The sequence below is a fragment of the Globicephala melas genome, chromosome 15 (assembly GCF_963455315.2).
Source record: "Globicephala melas chromosome 15, mGloMel1.2, whole genome shotgun sequence".
Lineage (NCBI taxonomy): Eukaryota > Metazoa > Chordata > Mammalia > Artiodactyla > Delphinidae > Globicephala > Globicephala melas.
This window is the reverse complement of record NC_083328.1, coordinates 81,239,586-81,261,901: the sequence shown is the minus strand read 5'-3', so window position 1 is coordinate 81,261,901 and position 22,316 is coordinate 81,239,586. Positions and strand designations below refer to the sequence as shown.

Genomic DNA, 22,316 nt, shown 5'->3' with positions numbered 1-22,316 from the left:
CCCACGCGGCTCCCGGAACCCTAGAACATTCCTTAGTGGGAAGCTACGGAAGCTTTGAGCCCAGAACTTCTCCCAACACGGGCAGGCGCACCACTGCTTCAAGACAGCATTTGCTAAAAACGTGGATCCCCGCAGACTGCCAAGTCAGATGGGGGCCGGGAACCTGCATCTGACAGGCCCCCGGAGATTCAGATACACAGACACTGCAGAACCACTACCTGGACCAGGCACACGCTGTCCCCACAGCAGAAGTACCCGGGGCTCTGGCCACACCTGCCTCAAGGCTGCTGGCCAAGGCAGCTGTCACGTTTACCAGGTTTCTGACACTCAGCGTCGTCAGGACTAAGCTCTGCTCTGGCCACCACAGAGCTGCCCTGCTGGGGGACGCTCAGACACGGTGTGGGCGAATAAGCTTCAGGGTGACAGGAAGGGGGACTCCCTTGCTTCCTGGCCTGCGGGGACACTGCGTGTCTGCATTTGTTCACCTGTTTCCCTCAAGCACCCTCTCCCCACTCCCCACTCTGTTTGTGAAAAGCCCAAGATGACTTATGAAGCATTTCACAGCCATAAAATAGGTGCTGCTGTTACCCTATTTCCCAGAGAGGGAAACCAAGGCTCAGAGAGGCCGAGGCACTAGCAGTCACACGGCCAGGGAGACAACGGCTGGCGTGGGTTCTGCCACTGGGTTAAGCACTGCTGAGTCAAGGTGGGAGGAAGCTGCGAAGCTCCCCCTCCACCCCCAGGAAGGGGACCGGGGCCCTCAGCTCTGCGCTGAAGTTACAGAGCTTCTGTGAGTCTCAGTTTTCCCATCTGTAAAAGGGGTCTGGCAGAGGCTGACGTCAGGGCTTGAGAACCGAGACCCTCCACCAGAACAGCATTTCTCAGCCACGGCGGCTCTGCCCCCAGGGAACATTCAGCTGCATCTGGGACATTCCTGGTGTCACACTGGGGGTTGGGGGGTGCCAGTGGCAGCCAGCGGGTGGAGGCCAGGGACACCACCAACAGTGCACAGGATGCCCCCCCCCACCCCCCCGCCGACCACGAAGAACCCTCCAGCATCACGGTAAGGTCGAGACCCTGCTGTAAACTGCAAAGAAAAAGGCAAATACCATTGTCACGACCACTGACACCCATGCAGAGGGTTGGGAAGAGGCCAGGCAGGGACCAAGGGACTGAGCTGGTGCACACACATCGCCCCCCGACGGGAACCCACTGGACTCTTCGATGAAAAGGAAACCCCAGCCAAACCACCGGCTGGCCCCATCTGAGCACAGCCCCTGCGCCCCCTTCCCAGGCCCACACACCACAACGGGGGAGGTCTCACGCGCCTGGCACCGGGGAACAGGGTGGGCGTCCAGCGGGTTCCTCAGCGCCCCACCTACTCCCCAGAAAGGTCAGGGTGCTGCCGGCCTCCGTGTGCTTGCTCTGCAGGCCTCTGAAAAGGGCACAGGCTTGGCACGCTCTGTCCTCGGGGACTCCCCTGCCCACGTCCACCCCACCCCCAGTCCCCCAATTGCCCCCGTTCCCCCCCATCCCCCAGCAGCAAGCCTGCATGCCACCCAGACCTGGCAGGCCTGCTGCGCAGCCCCCTACTCTGCGGCCAGGGGTCGTCTTAAAAACAGTCCGGGAGACCATGCCACTCAGGCACGTCCCCACAGGGGCCTCCCCTTTGCCCAGAGCCAAACCCTGACTGCTCCCCACCCCCCAGGGCCTCCCTCAGCCTACCTCCCCAGTTTACCTCCAGCCCACTGTCCCCACTCCGGCCTCCCAGAGCTCCTTTCCGTCCCCCAGACTGCACCTGCTTCTCCGAGCACAGGGCCTTTGCACCTGCTGCTCCCGCTGCTGGCAGGCTCCTTCCCACAGCTCAAACCTCACCTCCTCGGAGGCCTTCCCTGACCACGTCCCCCCACCGGCCTTACTTCCTTCCTACAACCCCAGACTACCCTGTCATCCATCTTCTGCGCCGCTGTCTTCCCCACGAGAATGCAAGCCCCACGAGGGCGGGAACCTGGCCTGGACGGCTGGGTCCCAAGTGCCCAGCCAACCCAAATGCCAAGGGCCCTGCGGGCACCCAGTGGCAAAGGGGCCCCTCCGGGGCTGCTGCCGCTTCCTGGGCCGGGAGTCACGGCCCTGGGGAGGCAGAGGAAGTAGCCCGGCCGACACAGCCGGGGACCCTGGGGAAGCAGAACCCGCAGCCTCAGTTCAAGTCTGGCTCTTCACCTGCCAGCCTCGGCCTCGACCCAGGGGCCGGGACTGCCCCCTCTCCACACCCCAGAGACCCCCTCCTCGAGCCTGAGGGAGAGCAAGATCAGCCCCCACCCAGCCCAGCCCCATGGAGGGTAGCCCGGGGCCCTGGAGGGAAAAGCAAACCAGCTAGCAGGACGGTCAGGTTTGGGGTCAGAACCTAAAAGTCAGTTGACCCGATGCCCAGGGCCTGGGCAAAGCAAACCCCCAAACCCCCAGATTGGGAAGAGGGCTGCAGCCAGCCAGGTTCAAAAGGTCAGACCAGAGCTTCCCTGGAGGCGCAGTGGTTGAGAGTCTGCCTGCCGATGCGGGGGACACGGGCTCGTGCCCCGGTCTGGGAAGATCCCACATGCCGCGGAGCGGCTGGGCCCGTGAGCCATGGCCACTGAGCCTGCGCTCCGCTATGGGAGAGGCCACAACAGTGAGAGGCCCGCATACCGCCACAAAAAAAAAAAAAAGAAGACCAGACCATCCTGGGGGGGTACACGCTCAGGCTGAGCACCCCCTGCTGAAAGGGTGATGGCCGAGATCTCTGCCCAGACCCACGCACCCAGGGCAAGCGGCACACAGCCAGGAGCCAGCCAGCTGCCTCGGCCGATGGAGACCAGGGCGGCGGGCGAGGACCGAGCCTGGGTCCTGGCCGTGCCTGTCCAAGTCTATCGGCCCTCTCTGGCCACGTTTCCCCATGGGTAAACTGAGGGTGCTACAGAGTCCAACAGAGCCTCCCCTGGAGCCCTGAAGGCAGAGGTCTTGGGGTCTGCGCAGGAGCGTCCGGGGACGCTGGGGCAGGTGAGGGGGCCGAGGGAGCCGGCGCCCGGGAGACAGACGGGCACGCCACCCACATACTCAGAGCAAAACTGTCAGCGGAAAGGGATCAGCTGCAGCCCCAAGCACTCATTTGGTGAATGCACAGCTATCCCCAAAAATAGAAAGAAAAAAGGCAAATGAGCCCATTTCACTTTCTCTGCTCTCTGGAGGTTCGGCCTGAGGGGTTGGAGAAGCCGGCGGCCGCTGGGGCACAACTCAGGATCCTCGGGCCGGGGAGGGGCCTCCCAGGGCTCTCCGTAGGGGGGACATCCAGGTTCCCTGGGGCCGTCGGACCACAAAGCAGGTAAAACACATCTCCCACGGGGCAGTGCCAGACCCTGGCCCGGCATCTCCACCGGAACCTGTCCAAACCCAGACGCCCGCTCTTCCCCCCAAACTGCAGCCTCCCCTCACTGCCAAGGCCAACTGACCCACCATTAGCTCAGGCCCAAAGTTCTGGAATCTTCTCAGACTTTCTTTCACACGTTCTTTAAATGTGCTCAGAACCCCACAGCTCCTGACTCCCGGGCGGCCACCACGGCCTCGCACGTGGACTGGATCACTGCGAGGTCCCCTAGTGGCGCCCTGACCCTGGCCTCGGTGGTTCAGGCCTACCCAGCAGCTGAAGAGACGCTATAAGACACAAGTGACCTGGCCCTCATCTGCTCAGGGCCCACAGCGGCCCCCCAGCACTCAGGCAAATCCAAATGCTCCCCTGGGCCACCGAGGCCCGACGTGAGCTGAGGCCACCCTGCTGGGCCTCTGACCCCGCCAATCTCCCACCACTCACACCAGCCTCCCCTGCCCAGCTGCCCCTCTCCCCGCAGAGCGCCTGTCGCCACCCGAGCCGCCACCGCTCTGCCAAAGGAAGCTCCGTAATCACGAGCAGGGCCAGGGCTCCCTCCATCTCCACGAAGTCCCCAACCTGCCACAAACTGGCTGAACGAAAGCACAGCTTCCTCCTTTCAGCCACGTGGGAGGGGTCAGGAGAATGATCCAGATGCACCCCGCCCCCCGTCAGCACGCTGCAGGGCACACATCACGTCCACATGGCAGATGGGGAAACTGAGGCTCAAGGACGAAAACTCGTCGTGAGAACAAAGGGTCACATGGACAAGTCGCGGGGCTTCCAGGCTCCTTACACAGCCTCCTCCCGCTGCAGTGAGAAGGGGCGGCCCCGCCCACTTGGGCGCCCCCCACCCGGGTCCCTGCTCTGGGACACACCCGTGAGGCCAAGTGAGACGCCCACATCAGCCTGCGAGTGGTCAGGCCTCTCCCTTCGACCAGAGGCTTCCTGACGAGGCCTCGGTACGGGGGCCCCTCCTGCCAGGGCCACTGGGGCCGGCGAAGAGCTCATCCTTGGACAGAAGCCCGAGAACCGCCCCTGAAGCCAGTGTCTGTTACAGCAGACGGGGACAAACAACAGGTGTGCGCGGGCCGCCCGCCAGGGAGGGCCACGCGCCGGCCCACTCCTCGCTCCAGCGAGTGCCAAACAGGAAGCGACGGGCTGGGGAGGGGCAGGGCCACCCCAGACACCCTGAAAGTAAAAACAAGCCACGTGATACCACCCGGGAGGGCACCAGCTTCCTCTCTGCCCCCATACCCTCCGGCTCTGACCTCACTTCCTGCCACACCTCCAAGGCGCAGGCCCCCTGTTCAGGCGCTGCGACTCCCCCCGGCTTTATTTACTTCGTATCATGAAATCACGAGAGACTCTCCAGAAAGCACAAACACAGCAGAGAGAGGCCCCAAGGGCCCTCCCGTGGGGTCCCCAGAGGTGACGTCTCATAACCCAACATGCTACCAAACCCAGGAGGCGCACGCCGGACCGTCGCTCTGAGCTCGGCTCCGGGCCTGGCTCGGATTCCACCAGCTCAGGGGTGTCCTCGGGTGTAAGTCCATGATTCTGTATCGCACGCACAGTCACCCACCCACCGTTACAATCTCGACACAGGCCTGTCCCAGGCCACGAGGCCCTCCGCCGGCCAGCTGCCCTGTCCAGCTGTCCCCGTCACCACCTCGGCCCTCGGGTGCCCACGTGGATGTCTAATGGTCTGGCTTCCCCGCCAGAAAGCGAGATTGAGAACCAACCACACCTTTTTTATTCAAAGTATCCAGCAGGCGCTCAACAAAGAATGAAGGATTCTGGGAACAGCTCTCGGCCTTCTGCCCAGCCCACTGTGCTCCGTGACATCTTCCTGTCACTCTCTGGCCCCTCTCCCGCCCTGGGGACCCAGACACTCTGCTCAGACCCCCTGGGCAGGCACACACCCACAGCCTGGTCACAGTAAGGGCAGCAGGTCTCCATCTGGGCACTGGGGCCCTTCACACAGAGGGTGTAGGGGCCCTGAAACTCTAGGAAGAACAGCGTGTGCACGTGCCCGGGAGAGGGTCCCATCCCCATTGGGCCCTGGGAGGTGGCACCGACACAGTCCCTACCCCGCAGACGGGGAGATGAGCCCAGAGAGAAGGGGCTGGGCCTGGCCTTGAGCCCGGGGCCTTGCTCCAGCACGAGGCCTGCCTGACACTCAGCAGCCCCGGGACCCTGTTCTGCCATCTGGGACCTAGAGACTGGCCCCAACCCAGCACCGAGGGGGGCGGCTTGCGGTGGATGGCTGTGGAGCCCACAACAAGGCACCCTTAAGAAGCTGGGGTGGGGAGCTGAGCCCGGAGAAGCAGTTGGCCCTTCAGAAATAACCCAAGGAGAGGCTCCCAGTGCAGCCAGGCCTGGGACAAACCTCAGCTCCTACAAGCCTCAGGCCCAGGCCTGGACAGACAGCCCTGACACTGGGAGGCCCCGTCCAAGCCAGACCCAACACTCTGCCTGGACCTGTGCCTACAGTCTGCTGACTGTCCCACCCCATCAGCAAAGGGCCGGTCGGCTGGGGGGTCTATGGCCGCAGTCCCCCCCGCCGGGATCGAGCCACCTGCCACCTGCCGAAGAAGCCTTCTCCAAACCCTAACCCTAACTCTAACCCTCGGCCCCACGTAGGTAACATGACGGAAGTGTCCCGGTCGCGTCAGGTCCTGAAAAATCCCGTTCTTGAAGAAAAGAAAAACTGCGGGCAGGGAATCCAAGCAAAAAGCAGCGAGTGTAGAAGTTCTTTGGCAACTCTTTCCATGCTGACATTTACGACCCAGCCAGATGAGGATTCCGCAGCGGCCTTGCCCAGAAGCAAGCTGTGGAATCTTTAGAGCTGTCCCAGGCACACGATCGGGGCCAGAAAGTCGGGGAAAGTTCCGCGGGGCAGGAGAGGGTTAACGGGTTTGCAAACGCTGGGCTGCCCAGGCCTTGCTGCCAACCCAGAGCCACCACCACCGACCGCTGAGTCAGGCCCGGCCGAGCCCAGGCCCGTTGTTTGCAAAATCAAAAGGGACGCTGACGGCCCAACTCTCCAGCCAGGCAGGCGGGCGCTGGGAGGAGACAGCTGACCCCAAAAGCCTGGCCCGGCACCCTTCCTGCCCCCTGGGGTCTCAGCGAGGCCTGGCGGGAGGCGGCACAGCTCTGAGAGGCTGCGGTCCACCGGCCGCTGGAAATGCAGAGCTGGACTGTCCCTCTGATCCTTGTCCCTGTTTGGGTCTCCACCCCCCTGGTAACCCACAAATAGGGCCAGCAGCCTCTTCGTCGTCACAGGTATTAAATGGCCAGCCAGCAGATTCACTTACAAAACGCTGTCGCCTGCAGTCGGGAGCACATGGCAGTAAAATTGGTGACCGATGCCTGACCACCCTGCCGTGGGTGGTGCTCTGAGGACCGCGAGGGAAACGGTCGGAGCACCCTTCCCACCCACCCGCCCCAGAGAGCAGCGGTTGAGAGCACGCGTTCCAGAGCCAGCCCGCGTGGGTTCAAATCCTGTCACTTCAGCCACCCTGGACAGGTTGTTAACCTTCTTAACCTTTCTTTGCCACAGTTTCCCCACCTAAGAAGCAAGAGTAATATCGGTCCCAACCTTAGAGCTGCCGCGAGGGCAGGAGAGAAGGCAGACAGGCATGGAGCCCCTGGCCCCATGTGCCAGCACTGCCTCAGGTGGTTATTATTCCCATTTTCCGGATGAGGAAAGTGAAGGCTCAGAAGAGAACATCTCTTGCCAAGATGGACCAACTGGTAAGTGACAAGGTCAGCGTTTGAACCCAGGTCTGCAGGCTCCAGGGGCCCAGTGCTGATGCTCACCAAGTCCCAGAGGCAGTTGTGACAGATCAAAAGGGAGCCCAGGCTCGGGCGGGAAGCTACGGTCGCATCTCAAGCAGGAAAGAGCCGCACATGCTCGGGGCTCACGCCCGGATCTCCGTGCCAGCCCCTGGCCCAGCCCCTGCCCTGGGGAACAGAGCCAGGGCTGTGGAAAGTGAGGAACACCCTCCTCGTATGGCCTGAACCCAAACAGGAAGAACCTGGGTGATGGCAGGAAGACAGGGGTGTCCCCAAACGCCTTCCAAGATGGCTGCAGACACAGGTGAAGCAGATCCCAGGGCGAGAAGGAAACCAGAACCCCCTGTTCCCTGCCGCCCTCCAGGCTTCCTCTCAGGAGAACAGACCGCGACCTGGGCTCACACACTTCCTCCAGTTCACGTGGGGGCCACTGTGCTGCCACAGAGGCTGCCTGTCAGGGTAAGCAGCCCCGAATCATGGTTGACCTGCCCAGTCCACCCAAGCCCAACTCCCAACCTGCTCCAGTGCCCGGTTCACGCTGCCCCAGTGAGCCAGGTGGCCCCTTAAACCAAGTCTCTGGGGCAGGTACACACACGCTCACACACACGCTCGCTCACACACACACACATACACACTTGCAACTTTCAGCACAAAACGCAAGGTCTGGGATTCAGTCTCTGATAGCTTAAGAAGTTCTAACATTCTAAAAGGGGCTGCCTGTTCTATATCTGCCCCCCCAGAACAAACCCCCATCCCCATCAGCACACTCCCTGCACTGGGGCACACAGCCGGCATCAATCACAGGGCATGGCAGGCTCCTTTGTGCCCCTAAAGTTTCTTTCCTTTCCCAAGCACCTGCTAGACCTTATTAGACGTTTAAAAAAAAAAAACAAAGAAAGACAACGACGAAGGCCCTTTTCGGATGGAGGAGGCTGGGACACACTGCTCTAAAGCACATCAGACGAAACATCCACAGGCCGGGCCCACTCGGGTGGGGACATCTGGCCCTGATCCGGGCTCACCTGTTGCAGCTTCGCAAACATTGGACCGGTTGGCAGTGACCTGCTGCCGCCATCTGTCGGGCACTGGAGCAGGTCAGAGGGGCACCCTCAAAGAGCCTGGCCTGCTTCCTAGTCGGCAAACCCTTCCAGCATACTTACCTAACCTGCATGGGGCCCATGCCAGGCCTCCACCCACAGAACTCAGAGGTGCTGTCACCATCCCATATCACAGGTGAGGAAACTGAGGCACTGGTGGCTGCGTGAGCAGAGGTCACGCACCCAGCGAGGAGAAACCGGGATCTGAACCCAGGCCACAGGCTCCAGAGCTCATGCTCCCATGTCTCTGTGGTGCGGCCTTTTCTGGGGGACAGAGAAACGCAACCTGCCTTCTCCCCCTTCTCCCAGCTTGTCTACCTCCCACTCCCAAAACACAATCACGCTTCTGAAAGGCTGGAGCAAAGATCGGTTCTCAGACGCAGAAAGGTGGCTGCAGACAGCGCAACCGACCACCGTGGGGTCGGCGGTCCCAGGGTAAGAGGCTCCCTCCGACCGATGGGCGCCTGCACTAGAAGACCCGGGAAGCCCACAGCCCCCGGCCTGGCTTCCAAGGCCTGTTTACCGCCCCCATCCCAGCCAGCCCTGTCCACTCACCCGTAAGTCCGCTGGATCAAGGTGGGGTGCAGCTGCTGCACGCCGATGGCAAAGCCTAAAACGAGGGACCAGTTAGGGGCCCGGCCTGACACAGGAAAGCACCTCACAATCACCCACCTCTAACCCAACGCGTTAATCAGCTTCCTTTCCCCTCCCAGGCCACCTCCACATGAACCCCGAAACTCCCAGCCGAAGGAGGCCGAGGGACCCGAGAGGCGGCAGCCTCTGGGTGTCGGTCCTCCCAACCTCCAGCCCCAGGGCCAACTTCCTCCCTCCGGTGAGGACAGCTGACAACCGGGTGACGCGCCCTCCTCGCCCTGTCCCACCGGCACACACAGCCAGAGGAAGGGGTTCAGCTTCCAAGCTGGGAGATGACTACTCTGAGATGGCTCTCTGGGAGCACATGACAGCCGACTGCCACCCCTGGAGGGGGGGGGAGCGGGGGGGCGGGCGGCTGCCTTTTCACCCGACAGATACCAACGCTGAATATAGCAACCAGAAATGCCAGGGAAGGAGAACAGGGCTCTCACCCGTCTGAAGGCTCCGCGGCTTGGCGCCCAGATAGGCCAGGTTCACGTTGGCCTTGCGGCCGTCGATGTTGGGGTTAGGGTCTTTGCAAGCCCTCTCAGCCGCCGCCCGGTCAGCCATGGTCACCTGGAGGAGCACAGACGCATCAGGGGCTTCCCTTGCCGGCGGGGGGAACGGAGAGAGGGCTCTAGAGCCCTGGCACGGGGCCCGCGTTTCCCCCCGCCCCGGGTGCCCATTACCCAAGGCGTCCAGCCCAGTCCCCTCTGACCCCAGCCTGGGGCCCTCCCAAAGCTGCCCCTGGGCCCCGGCTCCTCCCCCGAGTTCAAGTGCTAGGAAACACTGCCCTCAAGGACGGAAACAACCACCAGGGAAGACACGGCCACCCTGAAGGGAGGCAGGGGTCCCGGCCAGTGGGGACGACAAACCTCCTCGTGGGAGGGGTTTAGGAACACCCTAGTTAGAAAGGAAGTAGAAGAGGTGTCTTCAGGCCCATTTTTACTTAGGTTGTTTGGGGTGTCTGAGGGAGCTGCTGGAAAATAAAATGGGGTTGCTTCAGAGCTCCTGAGCGCCCGGGGCTGAAGCCCGGCTCCTCGTTCGCTTTTTGCTCCAGGAAGTGCCGAGAACCTCTCCACAAACTTCGGAGACCTAACTGAACACAGCGGCTCTCCCTTTAAACCGGGCGTGGGGAGGGGGCAGGGAGACGGGGCCTGGGGGGCGGGGGCAGGACCGGCTGGAGCCCGAGAGGGGGCAGCAGGTGCCGAGCCGGCGGGAGGCGCCCGGGGCTGGCGTGCGCCCGCCGGCTGACTCAGCGGCCCGGCCGCGATAAGTGCGGGGCGGGGAGCGCCCGGCCGCGGGGCCACTTACGAAGCCGTAGCCGCGGGACTTCCCCGTCTGGCGGTCGGTGATGACCACTGCCTCCTCGATGTCCCCGAAGCCCTCGAAGTACTTCCTGAGCGAGGCGTCGGTGGTGTGGTAGGGCAGGCCGCCCACGAAGATCTTGGTGAACGTGGTGTCCTTCTGCGAGCCGTGCATGGCGCCGAGGGCGGCCGGGGGCCGCGGGAAGCCCGCGCTCGGGGCGCACGGCGCGGGCTGCAGCAGCATGGGGGGCGCCCCGCCGTCTACGGACCCGGGCCGCGTGAGGCTGCGCTCATTGGGGGCGGCGGGGAGCGAGCGGGGCAGCAGGGGCGCCGGCCCAGCCGCCGGGCCCGTCCACTCGCGGGTCGCTCCCGCTCTACGCGCGGCACTGCGCTGCGTCGCGTTCGTGCCGGCGCTGCGGGAACTCTGCGCCCCGTTGCCCACCCGGGCTTTGTAGTCGGCCCCGCCCCCGGCCGCCCAGGCCACGCCCCTGGCGTCCTGCCCCGCCCCCTCATCCCCGCCCGGGCGCGCGGGGGCCGCCGGGAGGCGTAGTCCGGCCCCGCCACGCCACGCCCCACGTGCCCTGCTGAAGCCCAGGGGCAGGGCGAGCACAAGGGTAGGGAGCGCATCCGGGTGTTTTGGGGGCACCAATACGTGCTCACTGGGTTCCTGGCCCCTGCTCTCGAGGAGCGCACCGTCTAGCGAATGAGATGTAAACGATTCAGACCATGTTTAGTGAGTCTGAATCGTTTCCCCAGCGCAGCTTACGGTACAGGAACGCATATTAAAGGTGAAACAGCCTTTGTTTTTATATGTAAATATAATTCGTTCGACGAATATTTATCAGGGCGTGGGGGATGCAGAAATGCACGCAACACACTCTACCCCACAGAGCTTCTATGAACAAGACAAACAGGTAAATATACAATGTACTATCCATTAAGAAATAAATCAGGGTGCTGCCATCCAGGAGTGGCCAGAGTGGTCCCGGAGGCCCCTCTGAGAAGGTGACTGGACAGGGGAAGTAGTTCTGGCCTCCTCAAAAGTCCATCCCTGTGCCAAGGATCCCTCCATCTCTATGGGCCATCCTTGGGGGAAAACAAGCAGAGGGTGGCCCTGTTCCCTTCCCCAGCCCTAGAAACAGGCCCACCCCTGGGTCTCTGTAGCAGGATCCGCTACAGAATTGTCAGGGCATCTTGTCCAAAGTTATTAGGAATTTCATGTCTGACAAGAGCACTGAACCCGAGGCCCTGGCACCAGCACCTCCCCCAACCAGTGGGTCACACGGCCGTGCAGAGCCAGGCCCTGAGGATCTCAAACCCTCCACATGTCCAGGCACCAGCATTGTGATGTCCTGTGCAGTCGGGACTCTGCTGTGGGCGAAAAATGTCACCTGCCATGTCAGTAAACAAAAGATGTTGCAGCCATCAGCCACTGCAGCCACCCCCAACTGTGTACCCTGAGGGGATTCGGGGTGGAACAAAACAGGATACTGGCCCTAGATGGTTAAGGTGCACATCAAAGGAATGATTTCAATGAGCCCAGACTCTTGCATCTTCGCATACGTAGAAAAGCGCTAAATTCGCTAACTTGAGATGTCTGGTTTTTCTTTAACTAACAGTGATCTTTTGATGTTCCCACGTTTTGGTTTTTGTTGCAAAAACTCCTCTATATCCTGGCTCCTCCCTGACCTCTTTGGAGCAGTCCCTGAGAGCTGCTTCAAGGGTTCGAGTCCGCAGAAAGTCCGCCAAGTAAAACATAATTCTTAACTTTTAGGTTGTGCATTTTTTTTTTAAGTTACCACTGCTCTGAGTGGGGTCGCTCCTGGTGACCCCAGCTCCTGGCGGACTGAGGGGTACAGGGAGGCAGGCGAAGCGTTCACTAGTCTTTCAGGTGTTTATCAGGCACCTTCTCTGTCAGGCTGCGTTTGATTCCAGGCCCAGACCAGCTGTGCCTCAAGCCCCTGGACGCCCTGACCCCGCGCGCCACCCGGCAACCATTGGTCTGAACCTTCCTTCCCCCCAAACCCCCGCCCCAGCCCCCTCACGCTGGGAATGGAACCCCGAGTACTCCGGGGACACACTTTTCAGTCTCCCCTCATTTCTCCCTGGTCTTGTCGCTCCCAGTTTCCTCCAACTCCCCAGGCCCACTCCTGCCTCGGGGCTGGACCTCATCGCTCGCCCTTTATTCTGCTTTTCTTTTCCTTCAGTGTACTTTCACCTCCCCAAGCCCTCGTTACCTATTCATGGGTTTAAGGTCTCTCTCCCCTGCGAGGTGGGCCCTTGGATGGTTTGCTCAATCTGTGCGGCCTGGCAAGCAGAGGGCCCCCGGGAAATGTTTGTTGAGTGAATGCACGACGGAAGGAAGAAGCCGAGGAGAGCTCTCGACCAGACAAGGGACACTCAGCGCGCCCTTGGAAAACTTTGCGAAAGTGTGACCTCCACTTTTTGGGCCAGGGAAGGCGGTCACCGTGCGGCCGCTCCATCTTGGGCACACTGGGTCCCATCAGCGGGCCTCAGTTTCCCTTTCCGTGACAGACAGGACTTCTAGGGGCGGGGGCAGGCGGGGCGCGGGCGGCGAGACTCCAGGCCTACAAGTCCCAGAGCCGCCCGGACCGGCCCCGCCCCGCCCCGCCCACCTCGCCCCTCCCGGCGGAGCGGCCGCGCAGGGAGGGGCGCCGCGGGGAGTGCGGCTGCGCGCCGGCCGGCGGGCGTTTGTAGAGCACGTGCTGGCGCTGCGGGGTCCGAAGGGTCTCGAGCCTGGCGGTTGGCGCCCGGGACGGGGACACGGGGTCAGAAAAGGGAAACGCCCCGGGATGGGCAGGCTCGTTGCGTGCATCTCGCGCTCCCGCCCGGCCCGGAAGAGGGCAGGGGGCGTCAGTCTCTTAAAAGGCGGATGCGCCCGCTACGGTTCTTTCACGTGTTCATTCTCCGGCCCTTAAGTTTCTGCGTCACCAATCTCTCCGCCCGTCGGGTGGCCCCACGTGCCCACGTGTCACCAACTTCTGCCTGAGAATTAGCTATTCACCCAACACATCCTTATTAATGATCCATTAGGTGCCAGGCCAGGGTTCTAGACCCCGGGAAGACTGCAAGTAGGAAACTAATGACGTACCCCACCCCCAATACACACACACCCACACACACACGCGCACACACACACGAGCTTACATTCTAGGAGGAATGGAGAGAAAATGAATGAATGAATATTATATTTACATTTAAATTTTTCCAGGCGGGTCCTGAGATGGGAGAAAATTTTTCCAGGAGGGTCCTGAGATGGGAGCAAAGAAAAGTGACAGGTGTTCTTTACAGTCAGGTAAGGCCTCTGGGAATTGGTGAGAGCAAGTGGTGAGAGCCAGAGCCATTGGCGCATAGGGGACAGCACAGGTAACAATGCAAAAGCTTAGAGGCAGGAGATCCAGCCACCATCACTAACGGAATAACCTTTGAGTGCCGGGCACTTTTAGTGGCTAATCCTCCCACACCACTGATAATAATAAAGGTCAGTTGTTTTAGTTCCTGTTTTGAGCCCAGCCCTGAACTGGGTGACACATGTAATTAGGTGATTTAACCTCAAAACACCTTTTTTTCTCAGGTAGGTACTATTAGCCCAGTTTTAAGAGGGAGGGAACTGAAGCTCAGGGTGACTCCCCCAAGGCCACCCAGAGCAGTAAATGGCCAATCCATGATCCCATTTTTCCTCCCACAGCCTTTAGAGAAGGCCTTGTCTCCCTGCTTTGAGGGCTGGGCAGGTGAGACCTCAGAGAGGTCGAGTGAAGTGAGAACCAAGTAGAAATCTGTTTGGCTTCCAGCCTTCTGCTCAAAGAAACAATGGTATCTGGTACCAGCCCCTTATTGTTATTTCCGCTCTGAACGTGGTTGGGATGTTCAGAGCTGTGGCAGCTGACTTACGACCTTGAGGCAAAGTGCAAGCGACTCACAGACACCAGTCCTGATACCGCTAAACCCAGGGGACATTTGGCAAATGTCTGGAGACATTTTTGGTGGTCACAACTTGAGGGAGGAACGCTACTGGCATCTAGAATGTGGGGGCCAGGGAAGCTGCTAAATATTCTGTACTGCACAGGACAGCACCCACAACAAAGAATTATCCAGCCCAAAATGTCAGCAGTGCTGAAACTGAGAAAACTTGGGCTAAACCAAGGCCAACAACCAGGCTCCTTGTTGGGTAAGAAGAATAGATCCCAACATGATTAAGCCACTGTAGTTGGGTTTTCCATGATGACAACTGAAAGCGTTCCCAAATGAAGCAGATGCAGTTTGATAATTTCTACTGAAGGGGCCAGCATGGCTGGACAGGGGTCATTTGTCCCTGCTTCCTTTGGTGTCCATCACATGGTGGGTTGGGAGGTCAGCCCAGAGGTTGATCTTGGTCCCAACGCTTTGGGCCTTTGGGCCGATGCTCCTCTCTCTAAAGTTCCAAGCCCTTCATCACAAGGGGACAGAGCAGGACACGGGCGGGACATTGGTCACCCCCGGGTGGGTGGGCTCACTGCATGCACCTTGCACTCGGGCCCAGCCAGGAAGGGGACGGGGGAACATCAGTGTCTCAAGAAGAGGACAGCCAGGTTTGAATCATTGACTCATTCATCCTCTGTCCCCTTAGATCCCTGCATCACCAGCAGAAGGGAAGGGGGGTTGGGAAGCCAAATGGAAAGACACAGGAGTGACGATTTAGGCCAGGCTGCTCGGGGTGTGGGTCTGTCCGCTGCTGCCCAGCACACGTGCTGCCTCTCCTCCCCTGAGGACACTTTCCCAGGCTCACAGCTCTGAATGTGGCAAGTGGATAAAGCCCTGTCCCCCTGCCCACTGCCTACCCTCGCCTGACACAGCTCACTCAGGAGATGGTTTACAGGCTTTGTCACTGTCTCCATGAGGGGAGCCTGGACTCAGGACCCTACTCTGAGACTGTGCCTGGATGTGGGCATTTGCCACGGGTTGGATTGTGTCCCCCAAGAATATATTCAAGTCTCTGGTACCCGTGAATATGACCTTATTTGGAAATAGGATTTTTGTACTACCATCCATTTAAGATGAGGTCATATTGGAGCAGTATGGGGCCTAATCCAATGACTTTTGTCCTTATCAGAAGGCCACGTGAAGACACAGACATGCAAGAGGAGGCCTTGTGACAACAGAGACAGAGGTTGGAGAGATGCGCCTTCAAGCCGAGGAGTGCCATGATTGCTGGCGGCCCCGGAACCCACAGCACCGAAAGGCATACAGGGGACAGTCTTCCCTCTTAGTGCCTTCTCGGGGAGGTCGGCCCTGCCGACACCTTGACTTCGGCCTTCTGGCCTCCAGAGCTGTGAGCGAGTAAATTTCTGTTGTCTTAAGTCTTCCAGTTCATGGTCAGATGCTACAGCAGCCCCAGAAGACTAGCACGGCCGGAGGGGAGAGGAAGCCACAGCCCTGAGCGGGTGGAATCACGGCTGTCAAACTCATGGTTTGGAACGGGCTTCAGAGCCACGTGACGGTCCTGGGACTCCCCGGGGACTGGGAAGCACCCCTGTACCTCTCTGGGCTTCAGCTGCTCAGCTGGGAAAAGTGGGGGTTCAACTAAGGATCCTTTCACTTAAAACATCCCCAGTTTATGTCCGGTCCCATCCTTCCCTCCCAACCCCCACTGGGAATGGAACCCGCGCCCACCTTCCCTGCCCCCCCTCCTGTCAGTCTCCTGAGTCTGGACCTTTCACTCAGCGAGTAGCCAGGCTGAGACCCCACCGTCCATCCCCACCTGCATCTCAGAGGCGGCATCTGGCCGCAGCCCCAGGAACGACGCAGGTTCTCAGTTCCCAGCCCGTCTTGGAAGGCAGCTGACCTGGTGTTTGGATCTGCTGTCGCTGACTGGATGCTCTCAGGGCCTGGGACTCGGACTCCATCCAGGCCTCTCCTCCAGCACCCCTCAAAAGCTCGTGTCCCTGCCCGACCCTGCTTTATACATCTGTTTGTTTCTGTGCGGACCGCCTCCCCACGAGAGGCCAGCTCCAGGAGGACGGGCTGCTGGCTGCTTTGTTCACTGACGTGTACCCAGGGCCTCGCAAATGGAAAGCACTCAGTAAAGATGTGCTGAGTGAAGGAACAAATGCGTGAATGAACGCATTCCAGAAGACTGAGTCTGGGAACGTGGAGGGATCCCCAGAGCCTGTTTATCTTAACCGAGATGCACGCGACGCAGTGTTCCTGTGGAGTCAAGCCTGGGCAGCCCCCTCTGCATCCCAGACCTGGGCTGCAGCTGGGGCCGTGCAGGCCACCTGCACCCACCTCCACCCAAACCGGCGGAGGCCCGAGGAGCCTTGAAATAAAACAACCGACACGGCGAACCAAAAGAGGAAGCGCGAGAGACTTTTGCACGCCAGCCGGGCATGGATTGGGCTCTGCTGTTTCCGCTTCCAAGAGTAACCTGACCCCTGGGCTCCTCTCTGATCATCACCGTCAGGTAGTGAAGTCCCTCCCCGTTCTTTTCGGGCAGAGGGCAGGCCACACTTGTGTCCTGCACGCATCACGTGCTTGCTAGCCAACACCTCTCTGGGCCTCAGTTTTCTCATCTGTAAAACGGGCATAACGACAGTGACTTCCTCCTAGGGCTTCGGTGAGGCTGAAGTGAGATCATACACAGGGTGCTGAGCTCATCCTCTTACCGAATGGGAGCTTGGTCAATGCGAACTCCTGCAGTTTTGGTTTTCTCACCAGGCATGCATCAGTTTCCAGGGACCCTGGCAGCCCTCCCACGTGTGCTGCTTTGGTGTCTCCCCAGTGCCCTGGGGCAGAGTCCCAGATCCCTTTGTTCAAGATGCCTTCCCTGCTCTCCAAACCAGAGCCAAAGGGCCCAGCCTCCTCAAGTCATGTCCCCTCCCAGGGGCCCACAGCTCTGTGTAGGCCACGGAGCCCTGGGCAGTCTGCTGAGACTGAAGGACCCTCCTCAGACGGATGGCCTTAGACACTTAATAAAATGCCTAGGAAAACAATCATACTAAAACACAGCTATTACAACAGTGAAAAGCAAGCATGTGCTCCCTTACTAGTGCATTGAGCAATAAGATCCAGCTAGTGAGTCTGTAGTTGTGAAGGCCTGATGAGCAAGACGGCTGTGTCAGGATATCAGAGACACGGTGCGCTACAGCCTCGTGGCTGGGTCACAGCTGCTGCTGGTGGTGGGGCCCTGGCCAAGTTTGTGGCTCCTTTGTGCCTCAGTCTGACTCTGGTTGCTGAAGATGAACACTCCCCCCTTCCATTTCATGGACCCCGAAGTCTACATATGGGATCTCTGGGTCCCAGGTAAGGACCCCTTTGCATTAGCTCCCGTTGTTGCTGTCACAGAGTGCCCACACTTTATGGCTTAAAGCAGCAGACATCTCTTCTCTTACAGTTTTGGAGGTCAGAGCCCAGAACGGGTCTCACGGGGCTTAAGTCAAGGTGTAGGCAGGGGTGGTCCTTCTGGCGGCTCCAGGAGGGAATCCGTTTGCTTGCCTTTTCTGGCTTCTAGAAGCCGCCTGCACCCCTAGCTCGTGGCCTCCTCCTCCACATTCAGAGTCGTGTCTCTCCCACAGCATCTCTCTGACGCTCTCTCCCTTCTACCCACCTCTTCCACTTTAAAGACCCTTTCAACTCCACTGGGCCACTGGGTAATCCAGCATAATTTCCCCATCTCGAGGCCCAGGGCCTTGGTCACATCTGCAAAGCCCCTCTTACCGTGTGGGGTGGCGTGGGAAGCAGGGGACGCCTTGGGGACTGAGGATGGTGTGTCAGTGCACACCTTGGGACACCACCTCTGTCGGCCTTAGAGGAGCGGCTGCTGCTGGTGTGAAAATGTGGACTAAACACAGTCAGCCCCACCCCACCTGGAAGGCTACACGTGTCTTAGCTTTGGGTGCTGGGAAGCCTGTCCCGCCAGCAGAAGCCCCTTCCCCAGGATGGTGTGTGGCTAATCCCCAGGCTGAGAGTGGTCCTCGAGAACCAACACTGAGGACAAGGGCCAGCCTGTCCCTGCAGGGGGGGGGAGGGCGCCTCCCTGCTGGCAGGGGTCTTTCCCAGTGAGCGCTGGTGGGAGACCCTGCCCCGGCAGAGGCAGCCTGGCAGCTCTGGGAGCCCAGGAGCGTGTGTGAAGGTTCCTGTAGGTGCAACATGAACATGGGCTCTATTCCAAGGGGGACACCTTGTCACACAGCTGAAATTCACATGGCTCCCTGGGAACACTTAGCTCAGGGTGCTGGGCCAAAGCGCCACCAAAATTCATTTCCTCACAGTTCCGGAGGCCAGAAGCCCAAGGTCAAGGCGTGGGCAGGGCTGGCTTTTGCGAGGCCTCTCTCTCTGCAAGGCGGCTTGCAGACGGCCGTCTTCTCCCTGTGTCATCACATGGTCTTTCCTCTGTGGCGTCTGCATCCCAATCTCTTCTTTTAAGGACACCAATCATATTGGATTCGGGCCCTTTCTCCAAATCCAGTCACGTTCTGAGGTACTGGGGAGTTAGGACTTCAAGATACAATGAGGGGGCACAGCTCAGCCCATGACAAATACCTTCTTTGCATCTGCAGGCGACTGAGTTGTTAAGCAGAATCACGCTCGGGGCCTTCCGCACTGGTCAAGGGCCCTCACTGCGGAGTCCCACCGATGCGGCCAAGGAACAGGCTCACGTCACATGAAGTCCGAGAGCTGAAGAGCCTTGGGGGCGCCCCTGGGCCCTGGCGCCAGGAGACATGCACTGATCTGAGAACAGCGGGTACCTCCCACTCTCAGAAAAGAATCGGTCTCCATTGCACTTCTGTTTTAAGGGCCAACCCAGGAGTCAGCAAGATCTGTGAGGGAGTGGAAACGATGGCAGGTATGGTGGCCGAGGAGGCGCCCAGGGTCAGGAGGAAGCGGGGTCCGACTCCACTGCAAGCAGCGAGTCCTGGCCGGAAGCCCGGGTCACAGGGAGCATCGGCCAGCCCCTCCCAGTCCCCAGGCAGCCTTGTGAAATCTGGTGAGTGACCAACGCCCATAAACTCACCTGGAGCAGTGCTGACACTGTACCCAGGGGCTCCCGGCCACATCTAAATTCAAGACTCAAAAGCAGAGGGAGAGACCTTCACTGCTGACCAGTGACGGGGAAGAGAAACTGAAGGTGCGGGGGTGACCCGGCACTGCCAGTGGCCATGATGACCCGAAGGGTGGTGCTGATTTGGATCCATGGGATGCTGGGGATTGACAGCTTCTTCTTAGTACGGTGTCCAGTTCCTCTCCCCATCACTGCCTCTGCCCCACGCCTGGGGGAAAAAACCAAAAGAATGCACACCCGTTGCTTTTTAGGGGCTGACTTATTATTTCAGCAAGTGTGTAACAGGTTTTTCTTATTTGCTTTGGAAATGGCCCTCACCTTAAAGAATATTTCCCAACATACATCAATGCAAAATTTACAATAGACTTACATACAAAAGGCTACAACATTACTCACTCTGCTTCCATTTGCCTTTTGGTGACATAACACCTGTTGTGATGAAAAACTCTCAAAACTGCAGCCGCATGGTTTTGCCACCTTCTCCCACCTTCTGCTGAACAAGATCTGTGAAATCCGGGTAACCTCATTTAGCAGGACATCCTGCAGAGCTACGAAACGGTGGCAGTCTCTGGCTATCAACCCAGCACCTCTCAAGGAAATAGGACGCTTGTGTTGAAACTGCCTTTCCCAAACACTGCAGCCCCGAGAGATTTCCCACCGGGCACTGTGGACGCAATGACTGGGGCTATACAGCTTGTTCAAGGGCCTACAAAAGTGTCTGGGGGTGGGAGGAGAGAGGGGTTGAGGGGGGGGGAAGAGAGAGAGAGAGAGGAAATTGGCTTCAAAATATAAAAACCACCCCAAATTAACATTTCATTGTGTCTACAAATGTAATACTATCAACGGTTTAGTGTTCCAAAAATTTGTCAGAAAACATGTATGAGAAATTTCCTGGTATTCAAGGTGATCATTAAGAAATCATTGCCAAGTGTGAATTAAAGACTGCCAAATAATTTCAGAAGTAACACATGAAACAAAAATTTTCAGAAAATTTGCAGCAAGAATGTGTATTTAAGGAGGGATGTGGGTGTATTTTAACATATGATGTGATGAGTGGGGAAACCTACAAAAAGTCAGAGGGCCTGGAGCCCCAACGTCCCAGGGAAATACACTGCGAGCAGTAGATCTGCATTTCTAGGAGCTACAGGTACAGAAGTATGATCAGGTGAAATTAATTTTATCATCCAGAATATTATTTCAACGTATAATTGATAGAAGTTAATGAGATATTTACATTCTTCTTTTTGTTTGAAATCTTCTGTGTACGTTTTACATCTCAATTCTGACTAGTCACGCAGAGGCCTAGAGCACCCAAAGTTACTAAAACTCATTGTAAAATGGCCTGTTTGTCTCCAATGCCCATCTGGGATGGAGATTTTCCGAATCTTTCCTTCCCAAACCAGGGCAGGGATGCTAAAGGGTGAGCAGGTGCTCAGAACCCCCTGCACCCCACACAACAAGGCTTCAATGTCCCAGGAGGAAACCAATGGGGGCATTAAATTTTAAGTAGAAAAGTCAGGAATCTGACCACTGAAAAATTGTCCCCTTCAGCATTTCCTAAGGAGGCCATCCATCTTCTAAAGATAAAAGTGTATTATTTTAAAGAATAGTCTTCTAGCAGGATAAATAATCTTTGACTCCACTTTCCAACTATTTGACAAGCTTACTGACAGCAGCAAACGGAGAGTAAACATGCCACTTCTTTTAATCAGCTGAAGCCGGTGAAACTGAATACAGAACCTTGTCCCCAATACTGCCACTGGCGTCACTGGCGCCATCTGCTGGCCACACTGAAACAGCCTCCCCCTGCGACAATCCTTAGGGACGTTTTCGTTCCAGCAGACTCCGTGGGATAGGAAACTTCCCACCGATGCCATCCCCCCATGAAGTTACAGTAGCAGCAGCTGACATTGGAGCATTTATTACGTGCCAGCCACAGAAGCCCTTGGCATGCTCTAGCTCTTTACTCACACCCACCTTCTGCGGTAGCTACTTTTAACGTCTCCTATTTTACAGATGAGGTCACTGAGGCTCAGAGAAGTTTAATCACATGCTCAAGGTCGCAGAGTTGGTAAGTGACAGAGCTCGGATGTGAAGACAGGCAATCCAACTCTGAGTGCATGTTCTTAACTATAACGTTGTACAGCCATTTCAAATGTCACATTAGAATTGCTATAACTACCCCTCCCATTTTGGGGAGAAGGCAAGGACATACTTATGACTGGTACTCATGCAATACTACTTGAGGTTATTATTGAACCTCAAGAACTCACCCTAAACCATATAAAAATTAACAGGGACAGAGAAAAATGCCCATCTCCGATATTAAAATATATCATACATACATGCATAGATTCATATATACACATGTAATGGTAGCACAATACTTACCATTACTGTATGCAACGTACTGGAATGGGTTCTGTCAACTTTTGTGGCTCCATTTAAAAAAATGCTACAACTACAGTCATTGTACCACCTATGAATGAGTCATGATTTAATTTGGAAAATGCTGGCTTAGATGTTCCTATATGCATTCCAGGTTCATTTCTTACAGAGCCCGTCCTTAAAAGGAAACTCAAGTTTTGAATAAAAAAAAGTATCCCTCCACTCTACCAAGTAGCCTAGAACACATGGAATAATGTCACCTTTACAGAATTTTCCAGCGAGGTATGTTTGTACCTTGAAGACGACTTTCAGGTGTACGTTTTAACTTCCATTGTATTATTTCCTGTCTCATTTTCATTGCTTTATTTTCACTGTATTATTTTTTATGGTTACTTTCTACAATACCTTGGGCAAGAGATATTAGTTTTCCATATCCTGAAATTTTTTCTCTAAATTTATGGCAGCAACAAATTCATTTTTGAAAGGTAACTATGTTTTCAAGAAGTGGATCGATTTAAAGAAAAATCAGTAAATACCAGTGGAAGCGGTGGCTCAGCCTGCCTGGGAAGCTGCACTGACACCCGCTGTCCAGCGCAGGGCCCCGCCTCTGAGGAGCTCCTCCCCTGCTGGAACTG

The 22,316-nt window shown here is 57.8% G+C and overlaps 1 protein-coding gene across 4 annotated transcripts in view; it reads right to left on the bottom strand.

Moving 5' to 3' along the window:
• Positions 1-10,648, bottom strand: part of LOC115844438 (RNA-binding protein 38) — a 94,847-nt gene extending 84,199 nt beyond the window's left edge. For 3 of the 4 annotated variants that reach the window (XM_060284786.1, XM_060284789.2, XM_030841475.2), the window contains exons 1-3: positions 10,243-10,648; positions 9,381-9,504; positions 8,851-8,905 (exon numbers count right to left, since the gene is read on the bottom strand). In XM_060284786.1, the coding sequence (XP_060140769.1) occupies positions 8,851-8,905; positions 9,381-9,504; positions 10,243-10,479 (416 nt within the window). In that variant the 5' untranslated portion in view covers positions 10,480-10,648. The remainder of the gene's footprint in view (positions 1-8,850; positions 8,906-9,380; positions 9,505-10,242) is intronic. The other variant, XM_060284790.1, reaches the window with a different exon arrangement.
• Positions 10,649-22,316: the final 11,668 nt, after the last annotated feature.